Below are 11807 nucleotides of genomic sequence, written 5' to 3'. Positions count from 1 at the left end.
AATTGTATACTGTGGTTTGCTTAATCAAGCAAACCACAGTATACTGTCTATACTTCTGTCTATCTAAAGACAGAAGTTTTAAAAAATGATAAAAAATAGGTGTGGTATTAAGTTATGCATTTGTTTTTTTTTTCTGATAAGGACATTTAATTGGATATTTACTTTAAAGTAAAGGTAACTTGAAATCTGAAAAATATCCCACGATCAGAAGGTTTAAATTGACTTTTTTACCTAATTGAGCTTTTTGAATTAAAATAAGTTGCAGTGTATGTAATTTCTCTGGGAACTAAATCTATAAACAATAATCGGAACCATGAAGAGAGGATCTTAACCAACAAATAATAACCTAAGAAAAAAGTTTTCCTGTCTCGGTCCAGATCGAAATGTATATTAATATTCAAATATCTGTTGTTTGTGGTTTATGGGTTTTTGATAATATATATATATTTTATTTTAATATTTTAGTTATTTACGCTCTTTAAGCTCTCCCCTCCCGCCCACAGAGCAGGTAGCACAATTAGCGGTCCTCTTCGGATGCTTGCGCTCCCCACCGCCGCGTCTACTTACCGCACCAGGAATTGTTTTCGCACTCCGATTGGTTCCCTTTCTCTCACCCGACATCGTACACGTCACCCCATTGGACTGCCGCTCCTGCCCCGGCGCGTGGTTGTAAAGCCCGGCATCTGATTGGCCAATTTCCCGCCGGGCTTGGTAGCGCCGCATGTTCACAAGTGTGTTCTCCGGCTGCGATTGGACGAGGGGGCAGGTGCTGGAGTGCGAGCTTCACGCCGCTCTGTCATCCTCATATATAAATACACCGCTCGGCGGGGTGAGAACACTTAACTAAGTGTGAACCTGTGACTTCGCCGGAGTGACCCTCAGACTCAGGTGAGAAACCTTTTTTTTCCTCCTAGAAACAGCTTTAATTAAAAAAGGAGCCAGTTGTCGAATTAAAAAAAAAATGACAAGATATGACATTGTCACTTGTCACGGGTGTCGTAGCTGTTTGCTAACGGTGTCTTCACATACACACACACACACATGTCGTGACGTTGAAGATGTCACAAGACCGGAGTGAGCTAATGATAAAAGCTGCTGGAAATTAGTCGGCCAGGAAGCAGGTCCGTCCGCTAATTTTGTCCGGGTTGGGGATGGTCCGCGAATTCAGCAGATATCCCCCCTAAAAAATCTGTGGTTAATTGTTTTTAGTCAACTGGCGTTATAGCACTTTTCTTAACGCGTCGTACGCCAAAACAGTCATTCCTAATATAAATGCTATGAAAAATGGCAAGAGACCTTCCGGTTTGATTTGAGTTCAATACCCGGTCTTAAACTACTTAACTTCCCGGAAATCCCGACGCCCTTTCACCCAGTTTTCTCCTCCCTAGGAAAAATTTCCCCAAGACTTCTCATTTTTGTAGTTTTTAGGTAGGTTTTATAACCTTTGTCTATAACGTTAAGTCACGTATTGCTTTTATACTTAGGCGTCCTGATATATTTCATACGAACCAGCGCTAATTTAGAATTAACAAATCTTCAAATTACATGGTGTCCGCACACCGCTTTAGTTGGAGGTTTACACGTGGAAGTAGACAGCCTTATTAAGTATACGTTTATTGCGAATGTCACTTTTTATTCATAACATTATACACATTTATAATGAATAGCATATGTACCGTAGTAAGGCTCCCACTTGTGCTAGCACCTAAGCTAACTTGCTAGCTCGCCTGTGTACTGACTAACCTTGCCACGAATCATTGTAACAGTGGCAGCGAATTTATAGAAAACCTATAAAAAAAACCCTCTATGTACCGTTTAGACCGCTGTTTGCACGTTAAGTCAATAAACGTATTCTTCACACATTACCAGCAGAAGAGAATGATGAAGTGTCAGTGATCTCAGAGGGGCGTTTGTGTGGAAAAAATGTTGATAGACTATATCACATGAAGTTGAGGAACACAACAAAATGATTTCTCAATCTGTGCAGGATGCCTGGATCAGCCGCCACCAACTACCTGGGACCATGGCCCAAAGATGTGGGTATCATCGCCATGGAGCTTTACTTCCCGTCCCAGTTTGTGGACCAGGCTGAGCTGGAGCAGTATGACGGCGTCCAAGCTGGAAAATACACCATCGGCCTCGGACAAGCCCGAATGGGCTTCTGCTCGGACCGCGAAGACATCAACTCACTGTGCCTCACTGTGGTCCAGAGGCTGATGGAGAGGAACGGCCTGTCCTACGACAGCGTGGGCCGCCTCGAAGTCGGCACCGAGAGCATTATTGACAAGTCCAAGTCTGTCAAGACCGTCCTGATGCAACTGTTTGAGGACTCGGGTAACACCGATGTCGAGGGGATCGACACCACAAATGCCTGCTACGGAGGAACAGCCGCACTCTTCAATGCCGTCAACTGGGTGGAGTCCAGCTCCTGGGATGGTGAGAGAACACTTGTAGAAAACCATGTTTCTTCCCGTGGGCCAATTCTGTCCGTTAGCAGCCGATTAGGTAATGTAAGATTAAGCGTTGAAGCGTTCAGCACTTAATGAAAGAAAGGATGTTTTATTTTAACAAGTAGGTGGTTAATGATAAATGCAGGAAAATAATGAAGCCTTCGTTTCAAGAATCGATTGAAGTCTGGATGGGAGTGACTGCTCTGTGCAATACACTAAACATTTTTGGACTTTAACATTTTTATTTATTTATTTATTTATTTTTTTAATCAATGATTTTTTTTTGCAACCAAACTGCAGCTTTTTTATTTCAGTAAAGACCCAATTTGTCTTTGTCTTAAGATTTTAATTATATACTATTATCAACTCTATTGCATTTTCATTTGTTATTACAAATGAATAGCTGTAATAATGAGGTGTAGCAAATATAATTTTAGCTGTATATGCCAGCAGTCAAAAAAATAATGACTTTCTTCTTCTTTAACATAGCTAAACATCTGCAGATGTTTAATTTAAAAAAACAAAAACAAAACATAACAACACAATCAGTCTTTCTGATGCTTCCTAAAAGTTTAAATCGGTGAATGTGTTGTCTTTTAAACATGTTTTCCTTTTTTGCAGGCCGTTATGCACTGGTGGTAGCCGGGGATATCGCCGTCTATGCTACGGGTAGTGCCCGGCCCACGGGGGGCGCAGGTGCTGTGGCCATGCTGGTTGGACCTGATGCTCCTTTAGCATTTGAACGAGGTCAGTTAACACCCAGCGGTTTGTTTGACAACATTATTTGATAACTGGCCTGCTGATAAGACCTGACTGTCCATGATGACATGATGTGACTGTTTACTGATTTTGATTGAATCTTGAAACAGAGACTATCTAGTCCTTTACTCTTTTGTAGATGATCCAATCACTTGTTTTAAACTGTTCAAATAGTTCTTTTGGCAATTTAATTCAGAAGGTGTTCAGGTGTTTTTTTTTTTCAAATGGTCCTGTCGTGGTTGAAGCTCTGCTAGAATAGAGGCTCACAATTCTTCTCCGTTTGGTTAAAAAACCCTAAAAGTACAACGCAGCATGTTGGTGGATCTACTAGGTTTCTAAATATTCTCGCAGTTTACTGGAAATTCTCTTTTGTGAATCTAGAGTAACAGATTCAAACACGAGTATCCCCTGCCCCCCAAAAACTACACCAAAAAACACTTTTGTAGAGGGATAGTCGGCTGATGAGGTTTTCTTTTCCCTCTAACTCTACAACATGCTTACCGAGTTTCACAGAAAACTGCATCTGCTCTGACTCCGACACAGGTCTGCGAGGAACCCACATGCAGCATGCTTATGACTTCTACAAGCCTGACCTGGTGTCCGAGTACCCCGTGGTGGATGGCAAACTCTCCATCGAGTGCTACCTGAGTGCCTTGGATCGCTGCTACTCTGTTTACCGCAACAAGATCCAGGCGCAGTGGCAACGAGGTGGGTCAAACTGACATACTGGGCGGACGACTATTCTCGCTGCTTGTTTGCACATCATGTTTATTTGGGATTGGTGGGAATACTTTGCCCGCGTCATTGAGAAACCCGAGCTTTTTGTTTATTTCATGAGTTTATTCTACATCATAGTTCTAATGGTCTTGCTTTGGTCTGTTTGGGTGGAAAGATTTGGTTATTTAGCAAAGTAATTCAGAGACAAAACACTTTTTTAAGAATGACAGCAGACTTTTGCTTAGACATAATTCATTTAAAACTCTTTAAATTATTATTTCATTCTATAGGGCTTCCTCTTTATGATGTGAATTTCTTTCTAAAATTATAATTCTGAATACTGTATTATATTATGTATTATATTTCATTGAAATCTTCCCTGTTATTCCTGTTGAACCTTGGCATCAAAATCAAATGAAGTCAAATAGAATTGACAGGCCTGCTGCACCCTCTTGTGGCTCTGAGGTGTAACTTGTTTCTTTACTTATCTTTGCTAATGATTTTTCCGTTTCACAAGACCTAGTTAGTCGTGTTGTTCAATCACAGTACAGTGAAGCCATTGTATACTGTAACATCTTGCCGTCCACGTTTTAAGATCACATTGGAAGTTTCAAGCTCTGATTTGGAGATTAAACACTCTAAAAATAGATTTGTGTGAACAAACAACGTAGTCTTGTCACTAAAGCAAAAAAAAAAAGTGTGATAGCTTTTGGCCCATCCAACTTCACTGACTTAACATTTTTAATCTTCAGAGTAAACTGCACTGCTGTGGTGCACTAGTACTTTCTTCATACGTGAGTGTAGAAACTGATAATAGTAGATGTGTCTTTACAGCCGTCAGATGCTTCTGTTTCTGCTGACGGCTGAAACACCACCGTGTTGCCGAGAGGGGGAGAGGGGTTGGTTGCCCTGCAGGTGGAGTGGACTGATAGCAGGCTAATTGCTTAAGAGGGCTTAGGATAATGGCCGCCCTTGGATTTATGTGGCTTGCTGTGCTAAGTTTACTCAAGTTCAGTAACAGAGCAGGTTTAACTTGAGCCTTTGAATCAGTGTTAGTGATGACCTAAAGAAAGCTGCGAGTCAAACGTGACCACATTATGTAATTGACTTGTGATACAGTAGCTTTGTTTTGCTTTTGCTGTATCCATTGTACCATAAATACACAGGCTATCAGCTAATTGATATGTTTTCTGGCCCTCACATTGAACTGCTATTTGATATTTATTTTTTGGAAGTCTGCACGATTCAAACAGACCAAAGGGGGAGATCATTTGCAGCTGGACAAAGCAGAGTTAGACATTTTGATGCAAACCTTTGCATGCAACCAGCTAGTTGTTGAGCTCATATCAGGCACGTCTCAAAAATTCACAATCCTTGCTCTTTTTTTTTTTTTTCTTTCCAGAGGGTTCAGAAAACCGATTCTGTCTGGAGGACTTTAGCTATTTGGTTTTCCATTCTCCATACTGCAAGCTGGTGCAGAAGTCGCTGGCAAGGCTGATGCTCAACGACTTTCTGAACCATCCCAGCCCCAACACCGAGACGGGGCCCTTCGCAGGGCTAGATGCCTTCAGGTAAACAACAATGTGCAGCCTTTGGACAACCGTTGGCTTCCTGAATGAGTTTTGCTCCCTCATAGCAGAAATACTGGCCGCATAGGAAGTGATGGTCATATGTCTTTGACTTGAGTTTTACTTCCCCCCGCCGATGTGGTGGTTTTGGTATGCTCTAGTTATGTATTTATGCTTATGACGCAGTCTGCCTCGACTGCTCAGAACTTCTGGAGCACTTTTGACTTCTATTTGTCAAATTAGCAACGCTTATGTTGAGAGGGGGGCAGTTCAACAAAAAAAAAAAATTCTATTGAAACTGTTAAGTGACCATATCAGTCATCACTGAAACAGGTCGAAGTTAAAAGTCTTAGAATTGTGCAAGGACCTCTTGACTGAACTTCAGAAATCTGCTGTTGTAATCTTTTTAACTTTCCCCCATAATTCATCCTTGTCTGAGGCTGGCCCACTGCAAATATCCCATCATTACCCAAATGATTTCGATGATAACCAGTTGTAAGGGAAGCTGTAATCTACATCCATGTCTTACCGCCCATGATGGCTTCGAAAGCCACAAAGAACACAGGGAGCCAAAGGGCATCATTCTGTGCCTCGTACTTTTCACGTGTTTCAGACTGCTCTGTAAAGCATTAGATCCAAAGCCCATGTTTCACAATGTAATGTGTCTCGTAACGCTGAATTTGTGACAGCAAATATAGACGGCGATTTTAAGAGGGCCATGTAACCGGTTATCGTGCTTATGTTCTACATGCTGAAGAATCTACTTATTAGCTCCTCCCGTATTTCTGATGCACACAAACTCATTTTTATTCATGCTAACCATTAACATCTTTCCTTTTTTTCTTTTTATTGAATATACGTGTGCATGGCAGAGACGTGAAGCCAGAAGAGACGTACTTTGACCGGGACGTGGAGAAGGCCTTCATGAAAGCCAGCGTAGATCTATTTGAGCGGAAGACCAAGCCCTCCTTGCTCGTCTCCAACCAGAATGGAAACATGTACACCCCCTCGGTCTACGGCTGCCTGGCGTCCCTCATTGCACTGTATGTCTCCATGTCTGCCAATTCAACTGACCGCCTCGGCCACCTTAAGCTTCTTATCGACAGAAAAGGCCACTTGTTGAACAAGAGCATGCATTTGTTTTGTCATGGCTAGACATTCTCTAGATAAGTGTGGTTGTGGTTCGACTGAAGCTCAGCCCAATTTCTGTCAAATGCGAGGCATGTCAGAAGCACGTAACTTAGTTTTTAAATGCCGATTGTAAATCCATGTCCTTGTCATTTGTGTTGACAATCCATGGACCATTAATGCTGCCTGTTGGGCTAAGTTCAATATCAAGTTTTGACCTGAACATAAATTTGGATTAGAGTTTGAAAGATGCTGGATTTCAGCATTAATCTTCATCATTAACTAAAACCATTGGCATCAGATTAATTATGTTAACAATTTTCACCGCTCTGAGAATTTAATTTTCCAACATTGATGTTCTCACTGTTAAAGGCAATCGTATACTGCTTCGTCGTTTTCCGCCTAAATAAGAACATAAGAAGTTCAAGATTATATCCGACTAGTGTTGTTTTTTTTTAGTTGCACATTGCTTTCTTTGGGCCTTTGAAAATCTAAAAAAAATGTCTGATGAAAGTCTGAATGCATGTAAAAAGATCGTTTTGATTGTGCTGCAGGCACACGCCAGCACAGCTGACCGGTCAGAGGGTCGGAGTCTTCTCCTACGGGTCGGGGTTTGCGGCTACTCTGTATTCTCTCAGAGTCACACAGGACCACACACCCGGTGAGTGTGCAGCTCCGCTCCGGTGTGTGCTGTAGATTCCATTCTTTCAGTGATCATTTAAAATAATAACTTGCGTTCTCATTGGTCTCTTCCAGGTTCTGCTCTGGACAAACTGGTCAGCAGTTTGAGTGACCTGCAGGCCAGGCTCGACGCCAGAAAGAAGGTATCGCCTGCTGTCTTCTCTGAGAACATGAAGCTGAGAGAGGACACCCACCACCTTGGTACGACCGTCGCTCGGCTGTGCTTACTTTTCAGTGCTGTATACTATTGCGGAAATAGAAATCCCTTCACATGACTTATTTCGGCCCATCCAAGATGTTCCAGATCATCGTTGGTACTCATAGGTTCAATGTAGAGTAGGCTTTTTTTTCATAACATTTGGCAGTTTAATGCAGAGAACATCGCTTTCTTCCATTTCCTTTAAGTCCTTCGCTGGAAAAGGGTGAGCTTACAATCCACGTGCTCGATTAGGGCAGCGTCAGACACTTTCGAACCAGGAAGTTTCTAAAGCTTCCTCATGACCTCCCCAAAGGCAGCGCCTCCCCCGCATCTGTGTGATTCAGTCCCTTAAACTCGACCGAGTCCAGTAGAATCTCACGGAGAGAGGAAGGACCGTAGCACCAAGGGGAAGAGAAACTTCTACAGCTCAAGAGGATGGAAATGAAACATCGATGATAGAAATGCTACAGTTTTTAGGAAGTGTACAGTTTTATATATTTTATTTTTAAGTGTCTGAGATGGGGCGGGAGCGCTTGAGCCCAGGCCACGTTCAAATGTGGAAGGAACAATGGGGTACCTCGTAGATGTTAAATTTAAAGTTCTACATGTGATCGGATCACACGGGCATGTTGACGCACGGCTGGACTGGCTCTCTGTATGAATATTGTAACATGTTTGGAAAAACACGGGCCATCCGTCGTGTAACATTTCTTCAAACATTTCCAAACAGCCAGCTACATCCCTCGCAGCTCCACAGAGGACCTCTTCCCCGGGACGTGGTACTTGACGCGGGTGGATGAGAAGCACCGCCGGGAGTATGCCAGGAGGCCCCTTGACGACGACCTGCCCGCAGAGCCTGAAGGAGTTCGCTCCAGCACCGCCGCGGAGGTAGAGTCTCTTTGTCCCATGAAGGTCACATGACATCCTGCTGCCCATCTATCTAGGCAGTCCGTGCTGATTTTGTCTATATGTTAGAGACCCCACGGGAGACAAAAAAAGGATTTTATTTCAATAAAAACGTTTCAGATTTATGAAAATGTAAATTGATCTACGTCCACCGTCGCAGTTGATTAAATGGTCTTTGTTCGTCTTTCAGCACATCCCAAGTCCAGCCAAGAAGATGCCCCGCATCCCTTCATCCTCTAATGGACCCGAATCCGCAGTCAGTAATTGAGAGTCGTCCCGAATCACCTGAGAGGCGTCCAGGAATTTGCAAAATAGAAAACAATAATGGTCAGAGAATTGAGAGAAACACTGCCGCGCCTCTGACGTAATCGTCGATTTAGTCTGCAGCGATGTGTGTCAGTGGAGACCTGGACGGCTTTGACCTGCCACTACCCTTCCCCATCATCTTCGCGGCAGCCACTTCTGGTCCAGGTGGACCGTACTTGGTATATTTGAGCTGTAATCTGCATTACGGTACCAGTATTTGGATTTTTTTTTTCTAATATTATTTCTTTTTAGACATGTTCATTTTTTCATCTGAAATGACCACTCTATATTTGGGTGGATCGGAGGCAGATGCCTGCAGTGCTGACACTCCTGGCAGCCACTGCCAGGACAGCGTGGCCTCCGGGCCATTTTAAAGAACAAAAGGGAATTTAGTCTCCGAATCTATTTATGCATCAGAAGCTTGTCGCCGCTGCTCCTCGACCCCCGAATTTGAGTTGTTATACTTTCTCTGCAGGTTCTGTTCAATACCTCAGCTTCCTATAAAGGGTAGGTTCATTATTATGTGACCAAACATATGGACTGCAGGTCCAGGTGCTGCAGTATTAACTTCCTAGCTAGGTCCATTTGTCTCAATCACTTTTGTTCAGAGAAGTCTCAAACAGATCGCCACATTAGCTCAGCAGTAGCAGTCATAGTCAAGTAGTTTTTTGCACTATTTCAAAAGTGTTTTGCACCCAATAATGCCTGTGTCCACATTGTGGTTTCCTGTTCCGGTGAAGCCGTGACAAGAACTATGTGCTGTGCTGGCGTTCTGCTCCGTGTTGTCTATCGTTCCGATATTCCTACTTTGCGTGTAAATGAGCTCTACGGCTGTAATGTCACTGTTCCGTCTATGAATCCTCCATGTTGACGGATATGCAGAGCAAATATCGTCTCGTCCGTTCGCTCCTCTGTCCGACAGTCCATCGCTGACGCGGCCAGCTCACAGTCTCTCCTAGTTTATCCAGTCACTCAGCGTGTCAACAACGTTTGCTCCTTCATGCCGGTGTTTTTTGCCATTTTATTCTTTCATTAAGACACTTGCAAGAAAAAGGAGGCCTGACTTTTTTTCCCCTCCCTTTATGAGCTCTCTTTCAGAGCGAGGGTCCTTTGTGATCGGGATCTTGTTCGATCGTTCATCGGGAAGTAGTTAGAAATCATTGAATCCGCTCAGAAGCGCTCAGTCCATCTTTAATATCAGATCTTTGCACGAGGAAGATGCTATTGAACCAGGAAATACCCAAATACTGCTCCGATGGTGGCGGCATCAGTATCTGTATTCTTAACGCACAAACCACTAACCTACATTCACATGGAAAAACTGACCAAACGTTTGGCTTCAGAAATCCCCCAAACATTGAAGCAAAGCCTGGTTCCTGCTCTCATTTCTCCTGCAGGTCTGTCAGTGACACTGATGATACTGGTGCCTTTTTGGAAACATTTCAATTACTCAGGGCAGCCGCTTGAAGCGAAGCTCAGCACTCTGCAAAAAGGGACACCGGCTACAAAATATTTTATTTTGTTTGTTTTTTTTTTTCCCAGAAGCAGCTATGTTTGCTCGCTTCTCAGAAAAAAAAGAAAATCTGAAACACAGCGGGAGGAACATATTTTTTCCACATTGATGAACCAACAGTTCCCATGCTTTCTCATTGATCCAGCAGAAAACGTTGTTCCTCAGTTGTCAGAGGCAGGTCGGAGGATGACACAAACGGCTCCGCAATAGTTTTATCAAGCTGTTCCAAGTAAACTGTCCTGTATGCATCAACTTAGAAACACATCATCATGAACAAAACTGTTGGCAGTGTCAGATTATTTAGTCGGTTCTGTAAATGTCTGGAACGTGAAGTGATCCGTCTTTGCTAGTATCTCTTTGCCTGTAAAAGGTGACGTATTCCACATCTGGACTATTTGCTTAATGGGTTTCTCCTCTGGATTGAGACAACAATACCAATGAGGAAATTTTGAGTTAAAAGCCGTCCGTTACAGTTTTAGCAATCGTGCGAACAGACTGATAACCTTATTCCGGCAGTCCTCCTCGCTGGCTCTGAGAGACTTGTTTTTAAAACAATATTGTCTCAATTCATCTAATGATGTAAACTAGTCTGCCTCGATTAACTTAATTTATTAATGGTTTTAAAAACAAGCTGCCACCTCCCTGACATACAACCTGTTGTCATTCTTACATCAAGCCTAGAAAGGTGTTGGGACTAGAAATTCAACTGTTATTTTTGCTTTTATTTTATTTTTTTGCACTTTGCTTTTAACAAATGGCACTGCAATCCAAGTATTTGAACAAATGCCCGATAGAACCCAAGTAGAGTGAGCAGATGGTCTGGGTTTCACAGCCACGTTGACTACCAGCCTCAGAGGGAAGGCTGGCAAACCAGCCCGGTGTGGGATTGATATCGAAATTCAATATCTGTATCTTACATTATCAGACGTTCAATGGTTTCTGTAAGGACTTCATATGTTTTTGCTAGTTTCAGCACATCAGCCATGAGAAGTCCACTGTGTGTGCATATATGTGTGTGTGTGTGACTGTGAGCTGCAGTGAGAGGATGTGTTGTCTGGCCTCGTCACTTCTTAATGATCTCAGACGTAAAGCCTCAGCGTGGAAGGGCTTTCATGGGGGTGCAGAGAAATAGTTGCAATATACAGAAGTGTATGTCTTATTATTCTGACGGCTGATTGTCTGATGTAGTTTTGTTCGCGATACCTGGTTTAAAAAGACGGAGAACCGGAGCGGAAAAGCTGGTTCCCGATCGACAGTAGAAGACACTTGACTTAGTTCTCGTGAACTACGGTCTCAAGAAGCCTTACAATCCGCAGATATATATGAACTGTAATAATGTACAGATATTTTTTAATTGTACAGTCAGAGTTGGTTTCTCCGGAGTCCGGCTCGAATGATCACACCTGTGGTGCGTGTTGTCGGGCCGGTCTGGGAGGTTAGATCTTTACCAATTTTGATGGTAATGTACAGTAAAAGAAAAAAAAAAAAAAAAGATTATTTATGCTTTGTAGATATGTGACCCAGATTCAATTCTACCGGACAGTTGTAACAGGTAGTGATGTAAAATAAATGATCTTTCA

The 11807-nt window shown here is 42.8% G+C and overlaps 1 protein-coding gene across 1 annotated transcript; it reads left to right on the top strand.

The window, feature by feature from the left end:
- Positions 1 to 748: 748 nt before the first annotated feature.
- Positions 749 to 11807, top strand: hmgcs1 (3-hydroxy-3-methylglutaryl-CoA synthase 1 (soluble)). Its single transcript, XM_086170483.1, has 10 exons — positions 749 to 888; positions 1988 to 2436; positions 3072 to 3197; positions 3753 to 3917; positions 5329 to 5497; positions 6367 to 6537; positions 7177 to 7283; positions 7379 to 7504; positions 8233 to 8390; positions 8599 to 11807. Exons 2-10 carry the CDS (start codon positions 1989 to 1991, stop codon positions 8674 to 8676), a joined length of 1548 nt encoding a protein of 515 aa, XP_086026609.1. The 5' UTR covers positions 749 to 888; position 1988; the 3' UTR covers positions 8677 to 11807.

Source organism: Fistularia commersonii, chromosome 23 (assembly GCF_037954325.1).
Source record: "Fistularia commersonii isolate RoL2024-O1a breed Wild chromosome 23, RoL_Fcom_v1.0, whole genome shotgun sequence".
Lineage (NCBI taxonomy): Eukaryota > Metazoa > Chordata > Actinopteri > Syngnathiformes > Fistulariidae > Fistularia > Fistularia commersonii.
This window is presented reverse-complemented; position numbering and strand designations above follow the sequence as displayed.

What these genes read in the sequence shown, in the direction of transcription:
- hmgcs1 (XM_086170483.1), top strand. Translation starts at nt 1,989, where the DNA reads ATGCCTGGATCAGCCGCCACCAACTACCTGGGACCATGGCCCAAAGAT. An exon ending in CCAGGCGCAGTGGCAACGAG is followed by an intron (nt 3,918 to 5,328) that starts GTGGGTCAAACT and finishes TTTTCTTTCCAG; the next exon opens with AGGGTTCAGAAAACCGATTC. An exon ending in GCTCCAGCACCGCCGCGGAG is followed by an intron (nt 8,391 to 8,598) that starts GTAGAGTCTCTT and finishes TTCGTCTTTCAG; the next exon opens with CACATCCCAAGTCCAGCCAA.